The sequence below is a fragment of the Suricata suricatta genome, chromosome 9, assembly GCF_006229205.1.
Source record: "Suricata suricatta isolate VVHF042 chromosome 9, meerkat_22Aug2017_6uvM2_HiC, whole genome shotgun sequence".
NCBI classification, from domain to species: Eukaryota; Metazoa; Chordata; class Mammalia; order Carnivora; family Herpestidae; genus Suricata; species Suricata suricatta.
In genome coordinates this window covers 139,531,200-139,552,237 of record NC_043708.1, presented here as the reverse complement: position 1 = coordinate 139,552,237, position 21,038 = coordinate 139,531,200, and the positions used below count along the sequence as shown (strand labels likewise).

General features: G+C 58.0%; 1 protein-coding gene across 1 annotated transcript in view; it reads left to right on the top strand.

Annotated features, from left to right (window-relative positions):
- The window catches only part of TBC1D2B (TBC1 domain family member 2B), a 62,531-nt gene that overhangs the window by 29,096 nt on the left and 12,397 nt on the right, over positions 1 to 21,038 (top strand). The window contains exons 9-13 of the mRNA XM_029952324.1: positions 10,570 to 10,733; positions 13,360 to 13,589; positions 14,067 to 14,456; positions 17,846 to 17,956; positions 18,784 to 18,977. Of these exons, the coding sequence (XP_029808184.1) occupies positions 10,570 to 10,733; positions 13,360 to 13,589; positions 14,067 to 14,456; positions 17,846 to 17,956; positions 18,784 to 18,977 (1,089 nt within the window). The remainder of the gene's footprint in view (positions 1 to 10,569; positions 10,734 to 13,359; positions 13,590 to 14,066; positions 14,457 to 17,845; positions 17,957 to 18,783; positions 18,978 to 21,038) is intronic.

Below are 21,038 nucleotides of genomic sequence, written 5' to 3'. Positions count from 1 at the left end.
TCCCCATGAGCGTTTGGTGATGTCGCGGTTTCCGAGTTTGGCCGTTCTTCTAGATGTGTGGTGGTGGCTTGACACGTTTTCGTTTGTACCCCTGACGACGTGTGACGTGGAGCATCTCTCCATGGGCTTGGTGTCGTGTATCCTCCTCGGTGGGACGCCTGGTGAGGCCTTCGGCCCGCTTTTTAGCTGGGTTGTCCATTTTCTTATTGTTGAGTTTAAGAGTTCTTTGTATATTTTGGATAACGGTCCTGTGTCAGATGTGCCTTGTGGAAGTGTCCCTCCCCGGTCTGTGGCATGTCTTCTAATTCTCTTGATGGTGTCTTTTCCCAGAGCAGATGGTTTGAATTTTAGTGAAGTCAGGTTAATCATTATTTCTTTCATGAATTCTATCTTCGGTGTTGTATCCAAGAAGGCATCACCACACCCAAGGTCACCTGGATTGTCTCTGCTGTGACCTTGGCACATGGGCGTCCAGCTGCTCCAGCACCGGTTGTTGGAGGAACTGTCTTTGCTCCTTTGTCAACGATCAGTAGACTGTATTTATGGGCATTTATTTCTGAGCTCTTGATTTTGTGCCATGAATGTATTTGTTCTTTCTCCAACATCACACTGTTTGGATACTGTAGCTTTACACTGTAGGAAGTCTCAAAGTCCCGGGGCATCGGTCCTCCAGCTTTGGTCTTCATCACTGTCGTGAAGAGTCTGGGTCTTTGGCCTTTCTCCATATACACTTGAGAATCAGTTTGTCAATAGGCACAAAATAACATGCTGAGATTTTTTAAAATGGTTCTTTTTTTTTTTTTTTTTTTTGAGAGAGAGACAGCGTGAGCAGGGGAGGGGCAGAGAGAGGGGGAGACACAGAATCTGAAGCAGGCTCCAGGCTCCGAGCTGTCAGCACAGCGCCTGACACGGGGCCAAGCCCACGAACCATGAGATCATGACCTGAGCCGAAGCCGGACACTTAACTGAGCGAGCGCCCAGCATGCTGGGATTTTGATTGGGGTTTAATTGTGTGGACAGGTCACGCTGGGAAGAACTGACATCTGGACCGTACTGAGTGTTCCTGCCCGTGAACATGGAATCTCTCTCCATTGTTTTGTTGTCCTTTGATTTCACTGTCAGTTCTTTAGTTTTCTCATAGGTATTCTCTGTTTTTTTAGGTTTATGTCTAAGTATTTCATTTTCTTGGGTGCTAATGTAAATGATAATGTGTTTTTAATTTCAAATTCCACTTGTCCATTGACGGCATATAGGAAAACAGTGTCCTTTGTATATTGGCCTTGTATCCTGCAGCCTCGCTATAGTCAGTTATTAATTTCAGGAGGTTTTTTATTCAGTTTTTTAAATTAATTATATATTTTACCATTTATTCATTTTTGAGAGACAGAGACAGCATGAGCAGGGGAGGGGCAGAGAGAGACGGAGACACAGAATCCGAAGCCGGCTCCAGGCTCTGAGCTGTCAGCACAGAGCCCAACGTGGGGGCTTGAACTCACAAACTGTGAGATCATGACCTGAGCTGAAGTTGGACACTTAACTGATTGAGTCACCCAGGCGCCTGTTCTTTCAGAGTTTTACATAGATGCTCACGTCACCTTGAACAAAGACCATTTTGTCTTTCTTCCCAGTTTGTATCCCTTTAGTTTCTTTTCCTTGCCTTATTATGTTAGCAAGGATTTCTGTTACAGTCTTGCAAAGGAGTAGTGAGAGTCTTGTTCTGTACCTGACCTTAGTGGGACAGCTTTGAGCTGCTGCCGCTTCTTCTTCTTTTTTTTTTTTTTTAATGTTTTATCTTTGAGAGAGAGACAGCACAAGCAGGGGAGGGTCAGACAGAGAGGGAGATAAAGAATCCAAAGACGGCTCCAGGCTCTGAGCTAGCTGTCAGCACAGAGCCGACATGGGGCCCAACTCCATGAACCACGAGATCATGACCTGAGCTGAAGTCAGACACTTAACTGACTGAGCCACCCAGGTGCCCCTGAGCTTCTTAATTATGGTGTTAGCTGTAGGATTTTTGTGGATGGTGTTTATCCAGTTGAGAAAGTTCCCTTTATTTCTAGTTTACTGAGAATTTTTATCATGAATTGATGTTGCATTTTGTCAAATGCTTTTTCTGGATCTGGTAATGCAAATTTATGCTGTGACTTCTTTTTTAGTATTTTCATGTGATGGATTACACGAATTGATTTTTGAATGTTGAATGAACTTGCATAGTGGGGATAAATCCCACTTGGTTGTGGGATATAATTCTTTTTATATATTGTTGGATTTGATTTTCTGATACGTTGTTGAGGATTTTTGCATCTGTGTTCATGAAAGACATTGGTCTATGGTTTTCCTGTAATGTCTTTTTGTGATGTTGGTATTAGGGGAATTCCTAACAGAATGAGTTAGGAAGTATTTCCTCTGCTTCTGTCCTCAGAAAGGGATTGTACAGAATTGGTATAATTTTTTCCGTAAATGTTGCGTAGACTTCACTAGTGAACCCATTTGGCTCTGGTGCTTTCTGTTTGGGAAGGTTATTATCGGTGCAATATTTTTAAGAGATCTAGGATTATTCAGATCGTCTGTTTTTTTTATTCTTGTGTGAATTTTAGTAGATTGTGTCTTTCAAGGAATTGTTCCCTTTTCTGGGTTATCAAATTTGTGAGTAGTGTTTCTTTATTATCCTCTTATATCCATGAGATCTGTGATGATGTCTCCTCTCTCGTTTTCGATATTAGTACTTTGTGTTCCTTTTCTTTTGTTCTTAGCCCGGCTAGAGGCTTTCTGAATTAATTGAACTTTTCAAAGGACCAGCTATTGGCTTCATTGGTTTTCTCTGTTGATTTCCTGTTGACAATTTCATAGGTTTTTGTTCCACTTGTTATTTATTTTCTTCTGCTTATTTTTGGATTTAATGTGTCCTGTTTTTAGTTTCTTAAGGTGGCAACATAGATCATTGATTTTAGATTTTTCTTCCTTTCTACAGTGTGTTTAAAACATTTTACATTTCCCTTGAGTTTTTTTCTTTGATCTCTGTGTTATCTAGAAGTGTGTTATTTATTCTCCATGTATTTAGGGATTTTCCGGTTTATTTCTGCTATTGATCCTGGTCCAGTCCCCTGTGGTCTGAAGGCAGGTGTAGGGTTTCTGTTCTGGATACCTGTGGGGCAGTATTTTGTGGCCTGGCATGCGGTCTGTCATGGTGACTGTCCCGTGACATCGAGAGGCACGTGCATCCTGCTGGCTCTGGACAAAGTAGTCTGCAGAGTGGTCACATCGTGGTGAGTGCTGGTTGTTAAGTTCAGGTAAGCCCTTCCTGCTTCTCTGCTGCTGGATCCTGTCATTTCTAAGTTAAAAACATTTTTTTTTAACATTTTTTATTTTTGAGAGAGAGAGGGAGACACAGTCTAAAGACAGGCTCCACGCTCCATGCTGTCAGCACAGAGCCCGACGTGGGGCTTGAACCTGTGAGCCGTGAGATATAGGACCTGAGCCGAAGTTGGAGGCTTAACTGACTGAGCCCCCCAGGAGCCCCTGGATCCTCTCGTTCCTGACCCAGGGTGCCGGTGTCTCAGGCTCAGTGGTGTGTTGCTCTGTTTCTCCTGTGATTTAGTGCCGTTCGGGTGTTTGCGCTAAGAACCGCCGTCTTTGCGGAGACCTGACCTCTAGTTGTGAAATGCCCTCATTATCCCTCACGACTTCCCCTCCTTTGAAGTCGCCCTGTCTGAGATTCATACAGCTGCTTCGGCATTCCTTTGATTAGGTTAGCACAGTGTGTTTCTCTCCATTGCCTTTTCATCTATCCGTGTCTGTATTTAAAGCGGGCTCCTGGAGACAACCTGCTGTTACGTCCTGTTTTTGTCTTCCATTCTTCCTCTGCATTTTGTGGTTTTGTTTTATTTTCTTAGGTGATCTCAGTGTGCAGCGTGGGGCTTGAACTCACGACCTCAAGATCATGAGTCATGTGCTCCAGACAGCCAGAGGGGCGCCTGTTCCTCTTGTTTTCATCAAGTGTTTTCATAGCATTCCATTTTCTCTCTTTCCTCACAGATAAGTTATACTTTTTTTTTTATGGTTTTTATTTATTTTTGAGAGACAGAGACAGCAAGAGCAGGGGAGGGTCAGAGAGAGAGGGAGACACAGAATCGGAAGCAGCTCCAGGCTCTGAGCTGTCAGCACGGAGCCCGACGCGGGGCTCGAACCTGTGAGATCATGACCTGCGCCGAAGCCGGACGCTCAACCGACTGAGCCCCCCAGGCGCCCCCAGTTACACTTCTTAAACTTTTTTTTAGTGGTTGCTCTGGAGTTTGCACTGAGCTGCCCCACAGGTGGGTGGGTGCCTCAGACAGCGAAGCCGCCTCACTTCCTGTCTCTGCGTCGCCCCCGTCAGTGTGTGTAGGGCGCACTGCACACACCTCAGCGAACGTGTCACTGGCGCTTGTATTTTGAATGAGCTCTTATCTGGTGGATCGATAAGAATATGAAAAACTAGGTTTTGTATTTGACTTCCCCTCCCGCATCTTCCGGTCTGAGTTTCCGACCTGTGTTGTTTTCCTTCTGTCTAAAGAACTTAACCTCCTCGTGCAAAGCAGGTGCAATGGCAACAAGTTCGCTCCATTTCGGTTCATCTGAGCAAGTCTGTTCCCCCTTCATTTTGAAGGCTGATCCTGCAAAGCAGAGCTCCAGCCCGATGGTTTCCTCTCCAGACTCGGCACTTCCCTCCACTCGCGTCTGGCTTGCGTGGTTTCTGAGGAGGCAGTGATGTGGGTCCGTGTGTGTTTTCCTCGGACGTCTCTCTGGATTTTTCTCCACCTTCGGTTTTCTGAAATTTGGGAATGTCACGCCAAGTTACGGTTTCTTGAGGTTGATTTTGCTTGGTGTTCTCTGAGCTTCACAGAGCTGTGGTTTGGTGACTGACATTAATCTGGGGACATCCTGCTCCCGTCTCTCTGGCGTCTCCTGGTGCGCTTGCCCCTCGCTCTGCGGACGGTCTGTCCGTCCCCCTCCGACCCTGTCCACCGACACGCCCTCCAGCCCCCTGGCTCTCTCCTCAGCCCTGTCCATCCACAAACAAGCCCTTTAGGAGAACTGTCGCTTCTCTCGTGGCGTTATTTTCATCTCTATCATTTCTTTCTGGCTCTCCCTCGGGGTCTCCGTCTCGGCCCCCGTGGCCCACCTGTCCCTGCGTGCGGTGCGCTCTGCCCGCCGGAGCCCTCAGCGTGTGGCTCTGAGAGGTGTTACGTTCTGGGCGGGGTGTCCAGCGTCCCTGCCTGGTCTGGGTCTGCTGCTGCTCACTCTCCACGTCAGGTGGTTTGGCCTCCTGACGGGCGCCGTCACTGCCGACGGCGGGGCAAGCTGTACGGGGCAGTGGGAGCTGCCGCAGAGGCCCCTTGTGCTGCGGTGACGCGCGGACGGAGGGAGCGTCCCCGCCCGGGCCCCTGTACCCTGGGCCCAGAGGGTCTCTCCGTCCTCCCCTCCCCCGTAGACGGATGGGATGGTGGGGGTGTGGAGCTGGGTGGGGCCCCCGTGGTATTGCCCCAGCCCAGCAGGGGGGGCTCTGGCTGACCAGGTGCCCCTGGGCGCAGGCCTTGTTGGGAGGGGGGTGTTCTGGAGTCTCCAGAGCGTTCCTTCCTGTCTCCCTGTGAGAAGCCGAGGGGACTTCTCCCATTTTCTCTGTGGGACCATGGTGTGCCCCCATCTTGGGGGCAGCAGTGGCCCCGAGTCCCCCATCCCTTGAGGACCCGAGGGGAAGTGTTTCTACTCATCAACTTGACCTTGGTGGTGGCTGTGGAACCCTGGGGCCAGGGTGTGCGTGGAGGGCCAGGCTGCTGTGGATCCCCTGGGGCCACATGCCATTGGTCAGGCTTTCGGGGTGGGGCTGGCCACAGGCCCTGCGCACGTGGGAGGACGCCTTTCACACAGTGGCCCCTTTCTCCTTTTTACCCTTTTGTTTAAGTTCAGAATAAAGGGAAACGTCTTCTCCGTGTGTGTCAGTCAGAAGGTGGTGGCTCACACAGACCCTGAGGGGTGTGGTGGTGCCGGGGGAGGGGGAGGGGCACAGCCATGACAGAGCCGTGACAGAACCGCCATCCACAGGGACCCCTTCTATGGAGCGCCTTTAACGACCACAGAAACCATACTCCTGCATTGTAAGCGAAAGGCTTGAGGACTACAGGCATTTGTATAGATTCAGAACGGCGTTGTATTCAGAATGTGGTCACGGCTTCCAGGACAGACCCCAGCCGGCGTCCCCACCACCGGCTCCCAGTGAAGCTGCACCTGAAGGCGCGGGAGTGCGTGGGGACGACGCTGGCTTCTAGGACCCGCCTGCGTTGGCTCCTTGCCGGTCGCTGCCTGTGTCCTTGTTCACGTCAGGGAAAGACTTAGTGAGCCTATATGTACGAAAGGGCATTGGTTTTTTTAATCGTTTATTTCTGAGAGAGAGAGACGCGCGCCCAGAGCCTGAGTGGGGGAGGGGCAGAGAGCGGGGAGACACAGGATCTGAAGCAGGCTCGCATGCACCAACTGTGACGTCATGACCTGAGCGGAGAGGTCGGACACCCAATTGACTGAGCCCTCCAGGCCCCCCAGGAATTTTCTTGTATGAGAGAGAAGTTGAATACTTGGGGACGTTTGATAAAAGTGAGTCACTAAGATACTGCCGTTAGGACGCAGACACCATGTACGGGGGAGGAAATGGGGAAACTCTGCAGACTGTAGACTGTCTTAGGCTGTAAGCTTGTGGTCCACGCTCGGGAAGGATCAACAGACCTGGATGCACTTGGCGATGCCCTGCGGGTGCGGCTCACCAGGAGAGTCTGCGGGGGGGGGGGGGGGGTGCCCAGGACACCATGCAGGTGCCGATGCCTGGACAGATGCATGCGTTGGCATGAAGTTACTTTCCGGTGGTTTCTGCCGTTCAACCGTTCAGGTCACCTCCAGGAAGAGCTGGGTCTGCTCTGAAGTCCAGGCTGGTCTTCGTGGGAGGATGGGCTGGGGGCCGGGGGCCACCACAGAGCTCAGGCCCAGCCAGGAAGTGCAGTCAGCTGGCTCGCTGTGGGACAGGCTCTGAGGACTCCAGGGCTCCTGTCAGGGCGTCCGCGGCTGGTTCCTCCTAGAGCCCCAGAGGGAGCCCGTCCGGGGCCTCGTCCAGTTCCTAGCGGGCGCAGCTGCCCCCGGCCTGTGGCACATTGCCCGCCGTCCTCTGTGCCAGGCCCCCTCCTCCTCCCTCCACGAGGACACCGATGCACCTGATCTCGAGGTCCATAGTCACATTCACAGGCCCCTTCCCATCACTTCTACCTTTTCTCCTTCCAGAGGGCGTCTCCGGATAGCCCTGTGCGTGTCCGTGTTCTTGGGAGAGTCTGTGAAGGACTTGATCTGAGCGTTTCTGTTACTGTCGGGGCCCCTCCGTTGGCCCCGATGCAGCCTGTGTCCAGGGCAGGGAGCCTTCCTGCCACCGGTGGCGTCGGCAGAGCCCAGACCTGAGTGGGCAGGGTGCTCCCCAGCGGTCCCGTCACATCTGGAGTCTTAGCTCGAATGCGTGTTGATTAAATTATTTCTCAGAGCGCCTGGGGGCTCAGTCGGTTAAGCATCCGACTTCGGCTCAGGTCATGATCTCACAGTTCGTGGGTTTGAGCCCCGCGTCGGGCTCTGTGCTGACAGCTTGGAGCCTGGAGCCTGCTTCCGTTTCTGTGTCTCCCTCCCTCTCTCTCTCTGCCCCTCCCTCACTCATTCTCTGTCTGTCTCTGTCTGTCTCTCTCTCTCAAAAAAAAAGTATTTCTCTATTGGTTGGACATTATGAATGTATGTGGAGAAGTTGATCTGAAATATGTAAAATGGGAAACAAAGCTTTTCTTGTTGATTCTGTTGTGTTTATAGAAAGTTCAGGCTGAACATGCAGGTCACAAGGTGCTCTTTGGCCTCCTGGTGGCCTCTCACCGTCCTTTCTCATACATTTATGAACAAAAGAACCGGTGCCCGGCACAGCGCGTGGGGAACATGGAAGGCCATCTCAAAGATTTTTCAGTGGGGAGTGGGGTCTTCAGAGAGCTAGGGCTGCCCAGGGAGGGGCTGCGGCCTGGGTCCTGGCCATCCTTGGCGGGCGTGGGTGGGACGTGTGTGTTCAGGGACCTCGTGTCACAGTCACAGAGCCTCTGAAGCTCACAGGGCCCCGTGCCGTTTTGGGTTAAGGAGCTTTCACTTGGGGCCCGATCCTGTTTCTGCCTCACCTGGGGCTTGGCAGGTGCGCGTCCCCACGAGGGAGAGCCCGGCCCTGGGCCAGCGGCCTGGCGGGGGACCCTGTGGGCGGTGCGCAAGTTCCAGGTTGTGTCCGGGGCTCCTCTTTGTCCCAGCCCATCTCCTCCCGCCCTGTGTCTCCGTCCCACGCTCTCCCCGTCAGAACCGGGCTCAGAGCCCCTCACGCCTCCTGTCGGGGGTGCTGGTGCCCACACGCTGCGTGTCTGTGGCTGTCATGGCCAGGCCACTGAAACTGCCGTGTCATGGGTCCAGCCGTGCCCATGCTCAGCCGGTAACGAACCAGTCGTGTCCAAGAAACACGGATTTTCTTTCCTTTTCTCTTGTTCCTCTGGAGCAGCTGTTCTGCAGCAGTTTCTTCCGCAAGTGTGCCATCCTCTGAAAGGTCTGGCCAGGGCGGTGGCAGGAACCCGTGGGGGGCCCCGGCCGCCAGCGCCCCCGTAAGCAGCACGGGGAAGACGCCGCTCGTGGGCTGAGCGCGCCCCGCGAGCCTGGAGCAGGTGTCCGCGCCGGCTCCCGCGCCCCTCGGTGGGGCGGTGCGGGAACTGAAGCGCCCTGAGGAGTTTCCCTGCGTTTGTATATTTAGAGCACTTTAGTACAGTTCCTGTCGGGCACAGTCGTGCTTCACCAGTCCACGCAGCGTGGGGGTGTGGCGGTGTCCTCCGTCTGCTCCCCGCACACACGCGCCTACCTCTTCCTCCCCTGTTCGTTCTGCCTCGGGAGCCCCCACACGACCCATCTGTGTTTTAACCACCTTCGTGAGTGTAGCTTACCTACAGAAAACTCACTCGTGGTAGGTGTACAGGCCGGTGGGCTCCGGGCACGGACGTGGTCACGTGAACACCTGTGATGGAGGCTCGGGGCGTCCTGTCGCCCCCCACCCCCGTGCCCCTGCCCTGACCCCTGGCAGCCCCTCGTCCGTGTGCTGTCGCCGCCCCTGCTGAGACTGCGTGGACAGTCACGCTGTGTGGTCTTTTGTCCTGGTCCTTCACTGACCGTGGTCCTCCTGAGACCCCGTGCGTTGGTGAGAGTTTTGTATCTCCTTCCCTTTTATTATGGAACAGCGCGGGGAGGGCGTGGGCGTGTCCCGCTGGGTGACCCCCTCATCACGGTGCGCTTGGGCTTGTGCCCCGTGGGTGGCTGCTATAAAGTGGCGTGAGGGTCCACGGGCAGGTCCTGTGTGCAAACACGGTCTCATTTCTGTGGGCGCGCACCTGGGCTTCTGGTGGGTCGTGGGGTCGCTCCGCTGCGTGTCGATTCAGCGGTGTAAACTACCGCCACACTGTGCGTCTTTGGCTGCCCGTGTGCCTCCTCGCCTTGACCTTCCTGGGAGCGACCCATCATGTGGTCGTACCACACATGCGTGCTCAGTATTTGTTACCATGACCTCGTGACCTTGAAGATTTTTTTTAACGTTTTTTATTTATTTTTGAGACAGAGAGGCAGCGCGAGCAGGGGAGGGTCAGAGAGAGAGGGAGACACAGAATCTGAAGACAGGCTCCAGGCTCTGAGCAGTCAGCACAGAGCCCCATGCAGGGCTCGAACCCACGAACCATGAGATCATGACCTGAGCCGAAGTTGGACACTTAACCTAGACTGAGCCACCCAGCGCCCCTAACATGACATGTTTTAAATCTTCGAGGTCATGGGGCGTCTGGGTGGCTCAGTCGGTGGAGTGTCCAACTTCGGCTCTGGTCATGATCTCATGGTTCGTGGGTTTAAGCCCCATGTAGGGCTCTGTGCTGACAGCTCAGAGCCTGGAACTTGTCTTCGGATTCTGTGTTTTCCTCTCTCTCTGACCCTGCCCCACTCACTCTCTGTCTCTCAAAAATAAATGATAAAAAAATTTTTTTAAATTTTAAAACACATCACGTTGTACACATCATTGTTGGATTTTCTTTCTTTTCCTGCTCAGCTTTTAAAACACACTTGCCTGCAACACGTGTGGCGCTGTGCCAGGACGGGAACGAATCTCCGTCTCTGGTGGATCCGGGCACGTTGAGTCGTGGCCGTGGGCACCAGCCAGCGTCTGTGGGATGGACGCACTCCCGTTCCGCGGAAGTGTATTTATCGTGTCTGTTCTGGTGGCCGTCAGGCCCCCGCCGTCCCCTTGTTGCCGGAACGAGCGGTGCCGCTGCGGGCACCCCCCGCTGTCCTGTCCGCGTCTGGGAGCCTGGGGGCCGCTGGGTCGTGGGCCGGGAGCTGGGGCGAGCCGCGTGCCGCCGACCCGGGTCCCCTTCCTGGCTCCTCCCCGTTGGAGGTCTGGTGTGTGTGTGAAGTTACGTCTTACTTTACAGTCCTTCTGACAGCGTGCTTCTCTCCTGGCAGAAATTCAATGTCCTCTCTCCGTCCCGGAAGAGGGCACGGTGAGAGTCGCAAGAGCGTGTTTTATGCAAATGAAGAGTGGGAGCTTTTAGACCCAAACCCTAAGGACCTGGAGGAGTCGGTGGCGCAGGAGGAGAGGAGGAAGCAGGTGCCGGAGGGAAGCAGAGGTAGGCCGGGGCCCTGCTGCCTGGCCCCCGGGGGCGCCGCCCTTCCGCAGCGGGCTGTCCCAGAAGCAGGAGGCACGCTCGCGCCCTGCCTGTGGGGGATGGGCCGCAGGGGCCTGCAGGGTTAGGGACACCCAGGGCCCACGGTGCTCTTGATGGAGGTATGTTTAAAACGTTGTGTTTACAGAATTCTGTAGCAGACACGAAGGTGGAACACACGGTCACGGACTCAGGTGTGGCCCCGTCTGACTCATGCCGTTGTGAACTTAGGGCCACTGTTTCCTCCCAGCCCCTCCCTCTCCCAGTACTCACCATCATTATCTCAAAGTAAATTCTAGACATCAACTCTTTACGTCTAAATATTTCATGTAGTACGTATCTCTAAGAGATAACAACTCGTTTAAAAAGTCACGGCAGCTTTGCTATGACACATAGTAACAGTGGAGGAAGTCTGGTCTAATCGTCTGACCGGGGATGTGTTCCACAGCCGCGTGACCAGGGGTGACCCCAGGCCAGCTAATGCACTGACAAGGCCTGCGGGCAGGCAGGTTTACTTGTTGCTCTGCTTAGGCCTCTTCCTGTCTGAACAGCGCCCCCGCCCCGGTCTGCCCTTCGCACTAATGTGCGTGTGGCAGAAACCGGCTCTGCGCCGAGGAATTTCCCTCTCTCTTGGGCATGGGTGGGTTTCTGTGGGTCACTTCTTGCTCTGGTGCCCATGTGCGCCTCATACGTGGTTGGAGGTCAGGGCTGACCTTTAATTGGGTCGAGGGCGTTCCTTGGGGGGGGTGGGGTCTGGCCCCTCTGTCTGTGTGGGTCTGCGTGCCCCCCTGGCCCTGCCCCTGGGACCACCCCGTGCCTGGTTCCCACGCATTTGGGGCTGGATTTCGGTTTGAGTGTCGTCAGCCTGACCCTGTCTGTGTGGCCACTCGTGGTGCTCCGTCCAGGGGTCCATGAGGGAATAATGATGCTTTCATGTAAAACGACAATAATTTTGAAATTCTGCCTCATGCTTGATTCTAGCGTGGGCTAGGGGGAGGAGCAGGATTTTAGGGATTGTTTATGAGGGGGGCAAGAGTTTACTAAAAAGCACTTTCCCGTCCCCTGGGAGGGTGGCCAGGACTAGCCACTGTTCGGCGGGTCATCCTCCAGGGCCCTCAGTCCCCTGCGAGGGGGTGTGGGCCGCGGGGCTGGCGTGGTGGGCTGTACGCTGGGCCGGGGCCCACGTGAGCGGGAGCACCTCCTGAGGAAGGGGCCTGGGGCCTGGGGGCGGCCGCGCTGGCCCCCACTTCTGCCAGAGGCTCCGGGAGGCAGCGGGTCTGCGGACCCTTCCTGGAGCCGCTGCGGGTCAGCCCAGCAGCCCGCCCTGTCGCTGTGGCCACTGAGCCGCTCCCCTCTGTGCCTGTCCCCTGCTCTGTGAGCGTTGCTGTCTCCTCAAGTGTTTACTTAGATCAAGTCAGTTATATGTAGTTAGTAGTAACGACTTCAGGAGCAGAATCAGTGACTCATCACTTACGTACAACACGCCGTGCTTACCCGACAGGTGCCCTCCTTAGTGCCCCCCTCATTCAGCCCATCCCCCTCGGTTTATTCTCTGTATTTAAGAGTCTCTTAGGGTTTGCTAAGTGGAATTAAAAACATTTTTTTAATGTTTATTTACTTTTTTGGTAGAGAGCATAAGCAGAGGGTCAGAGAGAGAGGGAGACACAGAATCCAAAGCCGGCTCCAGGTTCCGAGCTGTCAGCACAGAGCATGACACGGGGCTTGAACTCATGAACCGTGAGGTCATGACCTGAGCTGAAATGGAGTCAGACACTTAACTGTCTGAGCTCCTCAGGTGCCCCTGCTGAGGTGACTTAAAAACAATTTTTTTTTGTTTTTTTTAATTTATTTTTGAGAGACAGAGGCAGCACGAGCAGGGGAGGATCAGAGAGAGAGAGAGAGAGAGAGAGAGAGAGGGAGAGAGACAGACAGACAGAATCCAAAGAACGGCTCCAGGCTCTGAGCTAGCTGTCAGCACAGAGCCCGACGCGGGGCTCGAACCCATGAACCGTGAGATCATGACCAGAGCCGAAGTCGGACGCTCAGCCAACTGAGCCCCCAGGTGTCCCTTTAAAATACCCTTTTCTGAGAAAGAGAATGTAGTCATGTTCTAAACCGTGTGATCACGATTAAGAAAACATACGTTTAGGGAGCAGCTTCCTTTTTATGTTTCTGGGAGCGGATGATCACAGGAAGCCAAGTGTCCCTGAGGTGTGTGAGCCCCACGGGGGCCCCCGCGGTCCTGGAAGTGGCCGGCGTGGGGGAGCGGTGACACGCGCTGAGAGCCGCGCAGGGAGGCCGCGTCGTAACCTCGCCACCGCCGGCCTCCCGTGAGGGTTGAGCAAGCAGGGAGAGGGTTTTCTCTCACAGTGATCACGTGAGGGTGCAACTCGGAAGGATCCGCTCCTCGGGTTTAGGCTTGGTTTTCATCAAGGAGTCGGGCCGAGAGGTGCCCCCGCCCCTGCCCGTGTTCCCTGTGCGGTGGACACAGAACTTTCCGGAGGGTGAAGGGGGGGATGCTGCTGTGTTTCAGCGGACTTTCCGGAACAAGGATTTGCCCTGCACTTAACGAAGTTTTGTTTTCACGTAGGAGTAACTGGCTCAGGATTTCCGTTTGATTTTGGACGTTTTCCCTACAAAGGAAAGCGCCCTTTGAGAGACATGATCGGATCGTACAGGAACCGGCACATCAGTGGGGACCCTGGTGCCGAGGGGGCGCTGAGCAGCGGCGCCAGCAGGCCGGCCTCCGAGGCGCAGCTGCAGGTGCAGAGCCAGCAGGAGGAGCTGGAGCGGCTGCAGAAAGAGCTGTCCAGTCAGAAGGTGACTGTCCGTCCTCGCGTGTCCGTCCCCCCCTCCGTCCCCTCCTCCCCCGTGTCAGCCGCCGGGACCCGAGAGCGAGGCTTGGCTCTCGTGGGTCTCTGCATGTTTTGTCCCCCAGGGGGCTCCCCTCGGGGTTTACGTTGTGGGGGCGCTCCTTCAGAGACCTGCGCGTCAGTCTCTCCGAACACCACGCCGGCCGGAGTCGCCGGTGGTGACGGTCACGCGATCGCTTCTCCCAGAGCCCCGGTCTCGGAGCCCGCTTCCCCAGCGCGGACCTGCTGCCGACCGCGCGCGCTCGTCCTCCCCTGCTTCCTCTTCTGTTCTCTGCCGCCTCACTCTCTTCCTCTCGGCTTCCGAGACCCGTCGGGAGGAAGTTCAGTCCCAGCACGCTCCCAGCTGGGCGGCTGCGTCTCCTCCGCCCCGGGGCCCCGGGGCCCGTGCGTGCGCTCAGCGTCTCCGCTTGCTCTCCGGCCCCAGGAGCTCGTGCGGCTGCTGCAGCAGACGGTCCGGTCATCACAGTATGACAAGTACTTCGCCAGCAGCCGGCTCCCCGAGGGGGTCCCCAGGGACGCGCTCCAGCTCCTGCACCGCAAGGATGACCAGATCCTGGGCCTCAGCGGCCAGCTGGAGAGGCTCACCCTGGAGAGAGAGAGTCTGCAGCAGGAAGTGAGGACGCTCAAGGGTAAGGTGGGCGAGCTCAGCGAGCAGCTGGGGATGCTGATGGAGACCATCCAGGCCAAGGACGAGGTCATCGTGAAGCTCTCGCACCAGCTCAGCGAGGGCGAGGACAGCGCGTCATCCCCCACGGGGGTGCCCGGCTCCCCCGGCCCCGCCAGCAGGGAGCAGCTGGAGCTGGACAGGCTGAAAGTGAGTGGGGCGTGGGCTCCGGCCGCCGGGCAGGGTTCCCTCTGGGCCGTCCAGGGCTGCCGGCCTCAGCACCTGCGGGGGGAGCGGGGCGGGGTCCCGACGGCGGTGTGGGGCAGGCTGCTCTGCAGGCCTGCTCGGAGCTGGTGGCCACGCTGGGAGGGGCCTGGCCCTGGGGCGGGGGCTGCTCCCTGAACACGTAGGGTCTCTGGGTCGTCCCCGGGGCGGGGAGCAGCTGGTGGGGGGGGGGAGCAGGTGCTGCGGGAGGCAGGGGTGGTGTCCGTGCCTGCAGAGAAGCCTGCAGCCCCCCCCCCCCAGAAGAGCGAGGGCCCGTGGCCTGTCTGGCCGGCCACAGAGGGACCCAGGGTGCGGTCCCACCAACCCCACGCAGGTCCCCAGCCACAGGTGCGTCCCCACCCCGGCACGCTTCTCACCTGGCCGCCCTCGCTCTGTAGACATCTTGGCACCAAGGCTGTTCGGCCCGAGTGCCGTGTATCCTTGAAGGCCAAGGCCAGCCGCATTGAGGTGGTTAGGCCGGCCCTACTGCGTTCCTGTCAGTGCAGAGGATGCGCGGGGTCTCGGAGAATTCTAGAACGGGCGTTAACACTGGGCCCACAGTGGCATTGCTGGGGCGTATGCATGGCCTCCCATAGTGGCCGCTTCCCAGTGACGCGTGAGGCCGGAAGGGTGCGCTCCCGAGAGGAGCCAGCCTCCTTCCCTCGTCCTCTGTCTCCCAGGAGCCTAGCTGTGGCCCCAAGACCGTCGTGGTCCGTGTTGCCGGGGGCGGGTTTGCTTGCGTAGGTGGCCTAGGACACGCCCAAGCCACAACGCACGCGTGGGTGACACACATCTTGCGACACCTTGTTTAACGTCGACTGTGGTTCATACGTGGCGAGCATGCCCGTCTCTGCAGCGCCTGCTTGCCGGCTGCGTGAGCATTCTCTGCGGGACTCGTGCAGGACGCCGTTCACGGGCGCTGAGCCCGCGCCTTGTCCTTTGTCCCTGCGGCTCCCCTGGAGACCGGCAGAGGTGATCGGGATTCGACTTCCTGCCCTCGTCTGCGCTTTTGTGTTTATGGCGTGTTGGGTGGGGTGGTTTCAGGTCAGGCTGTGATTTCATGACTTTTTCTGGGGACGCCACGGGGTCCTGGAGGGATGGTCGGCCACCAGCCCCACACGCTCCCCTTCACCCCTGCGCCGGCTCTCCAGCCCCACACGCTCCCCTTCACCCCTGCGCCGGCTCTCCAGCCCCACACGCTCCCCTTCACCCCTGCGCCGGCTCTCCAGCCCCACACGCTCCCCTTCACCCCTGCGCCGGCTCTCCAGCCCCACATGGTCCCCTTCACCCCTGTGCTGGCTCTCCAGCCCCATAGGCTCAACCTCACCCCTGCACTGGCTCTCCAGCCCCACATGCTCCCCATCACCCCTGCGCTGGCCCTCCAGAGGCTCTGCAGTAATTGGAAGCGGTGTGAGGGGCCGTGGATGGAGGTGGGGGACGTGCTGCGTGTCCTCAGCCACTCAGGACTGCTCGGTTTCCGTCCTGGTTTCTTCCCTCGTCTGTGTGTCAGTGGCGGTGCTGGCAGCTCCCTGTCACCGTCACTTCCCGGTTTCTCCATCCAGAGTCTGCGTCTGCAGCCTGTAAATGTTTGTGCTGTTTGGGGTCTGTGAGTACTTCTCTTTGGTCTGATACAGGTCACTTTCTGGGGTGTTTTGAGGAAAGAGTAAATGCTGGTCGTAGCATTTTTCAAGCCTAGAACGTGAGGACTTGAATTTTCTCATAGTTCCTTCTAGGCCTTTTCTGTGGCTCCATAATTCTCTGCCCGGAGTAGGTCGACTTCTGCTTCGTCCGGCACCATAGCCCAGCTCGGTCAGTGCGGCCCGTCCCGTGACCATGCCCTGTCCCCCCTCCCGTGACTTGCCCCTTTGGCACAAGCCTTCCTGCTCACGGCCTTGTTCACTCGTGCGGCCGCGTGCCAGGCTCTGCGCCCTGCTGGCAGCACCGGCCCCTCCGCCCCGCGGCGCCCAGCGCTGCTCGTGGCAGAACCACGGCCGCCATGAGCAGCAGGGAGAGACCACGGCGGGTTGGGTCCCCCCTCTGACCGGCGTGTCCACCTGAGACCCAGCCCTCCCCTCGGGGGTCTCACAGGGATCAGGGTCCTGGTGCCTCGTGGGTCTTCCTGGTGTGATCGTCACCGTAGGGAGACCGTCCTTACGATGAGCAGTGAGGACCTCCCGAGGAAGACAGCGTTAGCCTGCTCTCCCGCTTCACCCACCCCCGAGTCACTGGGCCTCCCTCCATCGGGCCCGGGCGTGCGATGCGCTTGGCCTGGAGCTCTCTCTCTTCCATCGGGTGCCTGCAGCTCTCATCCGCCAGAAGGGGGAGTCCGAGGCTGTGGAAGGGGATCGGGGCCCCTGTGGGGCTGGACTTGGGTGTCTCTGGGGCCTGTCATGACGTGTGGTCCCGCGGACTGAAAGGTGTGTGCGTGTCGGTCAGGCGTGGCCAGTGGCGGGGGTCTGGCGGCCTGGCTCTCAGAGGCTGGGTTCTGGCTCCGAGGCGCCTTCTTCACCTGGGCAGCAGAGACCAGGGGACAGCTGCCTGACAGTTGTCCCGGTGCGCTGAGGTCAGGAGTGTCACACTGACCCTGTAACCCCCAGCAAGAGCCCCACAAATGTTAGCGATTGAAGGGACCATTGAAACACATCATTTCCTCTGTGGGTCTTAGGGTGGTTATGGGCCCCTGGCCCCACGTGATGTCCGGCCTGGGGCACGTCTCGGGGCACAGCCTCCGTCCCCTGAAGGCCCCGGAGTCCGTGGCTTCCCTGGCCACTCCGGCCGACCGGGACTTCCCTGTGGCTGTGGCCAAGGCCGAGGGGCCAGAGCCTGCCTGGGGGCCCAGGCAGAGCGGGAGAAGCGCCCCGATGAAGGGTGGCGCTGGGCAGAGCGTGTCTGCCTCAGGCTTCCCGCCCTGAGGCTTCGCGGCCGGAGCCACACGTGTCCCCACACTTGGTAGAGCTCGCCGCCGGCCCGTGGTGCCTCTCACAGCACAGCCAGTGCGGCGGACGCTAGCCAGGGGTGACTTTAGGCGAAGGGGGTGTTGGGGTCATTGTCCTTCCCGCCCAGCTCCTCCAGTTTGGCCGCCTCCACGTGGGCAGGGAGGGCGTGTGCGGTGCGCGCAGTGGGTGAGTGACGACGAGACGCCAGAAAGCGTGCTGCCTCTCTGCTCAGGAAGGACCCGAGCGTGAGGGCGGTCAGTGCGGTAGGTGAGCCCGCACGGGGTGGGGACGCGGTCCTGGTGGCTGCGGCGACGGGGGGCTGTCTGCAGGGGCAGAGCGTTAATTACGCAGACTCCTCAGCCTGCGGCCGGTGTGGACGGACGCTTTCTCTCCCAACAGGACAGCCTCCAGGGGTACAAAACCCAGAATAAGTTCCTCAACAAGGAGATCCTGGAGCTCTCGGCGCTGCGGAGAAACGCGGAAAGGAGGGAGCGGGATCTGCTGGCCAAGGTGCGGCGGGCGCAGCTCGGCGTCCCGGCGGCTGGGGACTCAGAGCCCTTCCGAAGGGGGTGCCCGAAAGCCTGTCCTGGCGCCGCTGGGCGTGTGGCCGCCACACCGCATCGTGTCTGAAACGTGGGGAGCGCAGCGTGCTGGGTGCTCGCCACCCTGTGAGGCGCCCTGACGCGCCCTCGCCTGCACATATAGTGGGGCTCACAGAGAAGGTTAACTCTGAGTCTGAGGCCCCGGGATGAAGGGTATTTGGATTGTGATTTTAGCCGTCATGGGGACGGGTCTCCCATCTGTAAACGGGGGAGGGAAAATACCTTGTGCCAGCCCAGTGGCGGCGGCGTGAGAGCCTGACGGCATTGTGGTGGGAAAGGCAGCTGTCACCGGGTTGTGAGCTCCACTCACCATGTTCCCCCAGGCCCCTGTCCACACGTTCTCCCGGGGTCTGCCTTGTCTGAGGGGGCGGCAGACAGGAGCTAGGCCCAAGCACATTGTCCTTGGAAAGTGTGGGTGCCACACGGGCGCCTGCTCACAGTCCACGTGCCAGGGACACAGCGTAACCTTGGGAACTGGCTCATGGTCTGGTTCCTGCCACTCCCTTCGGCCGTCCAGGACCGATGTGGGTATTGGCATCAGGTCCTCCGCGCCAGAGCCCCAGAAGGGAGGGGGTGTGACGGGTGGCCAGTGACGTAAACTAATCTCTCGTCCTCCACACGGTCCCCCGCCTCTCCTCCTGGTAGTTCGGGGCTTGTCACTTGTTGGCCGCCTGCCGTACCCGGGGTGGTCTGTCGCGTCTGGGTCCGGACGGAGGTAACCCCCGCTCTCTGTAGTATTCCAGCCTGGAAGCCAAGCTGTGCCAGATAGAGAGCAAGTACCTGATTCTGCTCCAAGAGATGAAGACGCCCGTGTGCTCGGAAGACCAGGGGCCCTCCCGCGAGGTCATAGCCCAGTTGCTGGAGGACGCTCTGCAGGTGGAGGGCCCGGAGCAGCCGGAACAAGCCTTCGTGAAGCCTCATCTCGTCAGGTAAGGGGGCGGGCGACTGTCAGGGGTGGAAGGACCCCTTGCTGAGGCCCCGCTGCAGCCCCTGCGGCGTTCACAGAGAACGTGACGCGAGGCCGTGGCCCGGGAATAGGCGCCATGTCCCGAGACGCAGCTGCACCCGACGTGGCCGGAGACCACGGGGGCCCCCGGTGAGGAAGACGCTTGGGTGGCCAGGCTCGGTGGCCCGGCACCCTCTGAGGCTCCGACACGTGCCGGGGACACACTGGGACATGCCCAGTGTTGCACATGCTGGAACGTGCTGGAGCCTGGAAGCCCGTGGTGGGTCTTCCGTCAGGGTCCTTACTGGTTTCTGAGACAGGAGACCCAGGGGATGTTGGACGGGGCGAGGTCTGCAGACCCAGGCCCGTCTCCCCCCTGCTGCAGGGGCCTCGCGCCTCCGGCCGTGTCTGAGCTCGTGCGTCACCTGCACGGTCGGGGCCTGCGTCCGGGAGCCGCACGGGTGGGGGTGCCCGCAAGTGGGTTCAGCGCCCAGTGGGGGGGTGCCCGTCCTCACGCTGCAGCGGGGGCCGAGGCTGAGGAGGAGTGTTTGCCATGGTCACGGTGCCCGGGGGCAAGGACAGGGTGTTCGGCCAGTCTGGTTTCGTCTTACCCTCCTTCCCTCGCCTCACTAGGTTTTTCCCTGGAATTATTTTAAAGCAAACATCAGACATTTTGTCATTTCACCTTAAAATACTTCAGTATGTGTTTCTAGCATCTAACTGACGGCAAGGTTTTGTAAGCTTATTTACTTGGAGAGAGAAAGTGCGTGTGGGTGAGCACATGTGCCTGGGAGGGTCAGAGACGGGGAGAGACAGGAGCCCAAGCAGGCCCCACAGTGTCCACGCAGAGCACGACAAGGGGCTCAAACCCACGAACTGTGAGATCGTGACCTGAGCTGAAATCCAGAGTCAGATGCTCAACCGCCTGAGCCGCGCAGGCGCCCCAAAAGCACTTTTTAATACAGGAATCCCACCATGTTCTGTGTTTTTGCAACTGCCTTCCTTTAGTGTTATTTCCTGAAATCATCCAGGTGGGTACGTGTGGCTCCTGGGCGTTTGGTTCTTGCCTCGCGCACCTTCCCGGTGGGAGGCGCACGTTGGGATCTGTGTTTCCACGCATCCGCGCACAAGCTGCTGTCCGGTGTAGACTGGCAGGGGGTCCCATCCTTGACCTCCAGGTCCCTGACCCGCGCAGAAGGCCTGCATGCTGGTTTCCTGCGGCCGGCCTGGCGGGCCGCCACAGACTTCACGGCTTGCGTCCCCTCACTCGAGCTTCTGCCTGCCACCGTGTCCCAGCTGTGCTCGTCCCCAAGGCTCCAGGGCCCAGGCCGGCGCGAGCGGTTGGCAGAGCGCAGTCCTGGGCTCGCGGGGCGAGGGCTGCCGGGCGTCGCGGCCACTCCCCGCTTCCTGGGCTCCAGCGACAGCGGGCTGCGCGGCCCTTCTCCTTTGACCCCACAGTGAGGGGCTCCCGTATGCACGCCAGTCCCCCCACCACCCTGGGCCACCTCCCTGCTGTGACTGTCCGGAATTCGCCTTTTGTGAGGTGACCTTGTCACGGGTGTGAGGCCCTGGGGCTCGATGTCCTCGGGGCCGCGTCCCTCGTACCCACACAGATGTATTTCCGTTGTCTTCTCGCTTTCTCAGTCTGTGTGCCGCCCGAAGCAAGCACGTCTTTCTGCTTTTTAAAGTGATGTTTTTCAAACACCAAAGTTTCCCGTCCGTCCGTGTGTGATGTGAACACACGTGTGCGTCAGCGCGGCCGGGCCTCCCAGGGACGCTGGCTTCTCCTCTGTGCTCCTGCACGCGGCTGTGAACCAGCTAGAACGCACTTTTGCTCTCGTATTGGGGAGAGATCTAATCTGCCTTTTCCCCGAGTGACAGCCAGCCGTCCTGACCCCGTTGACCGAGAAGTGTACGCTCCCCTCCCTGCTCCGTGCCGGGTCTGGGTCGCGGGCCTGTGTGCATGCGGCTGATTCTCTTTGCTGTTCCCTTGGTGTTTTTGTTGAAATTGCATCGTTTTATTTTCCCTCCTGTTCTTCTCAAC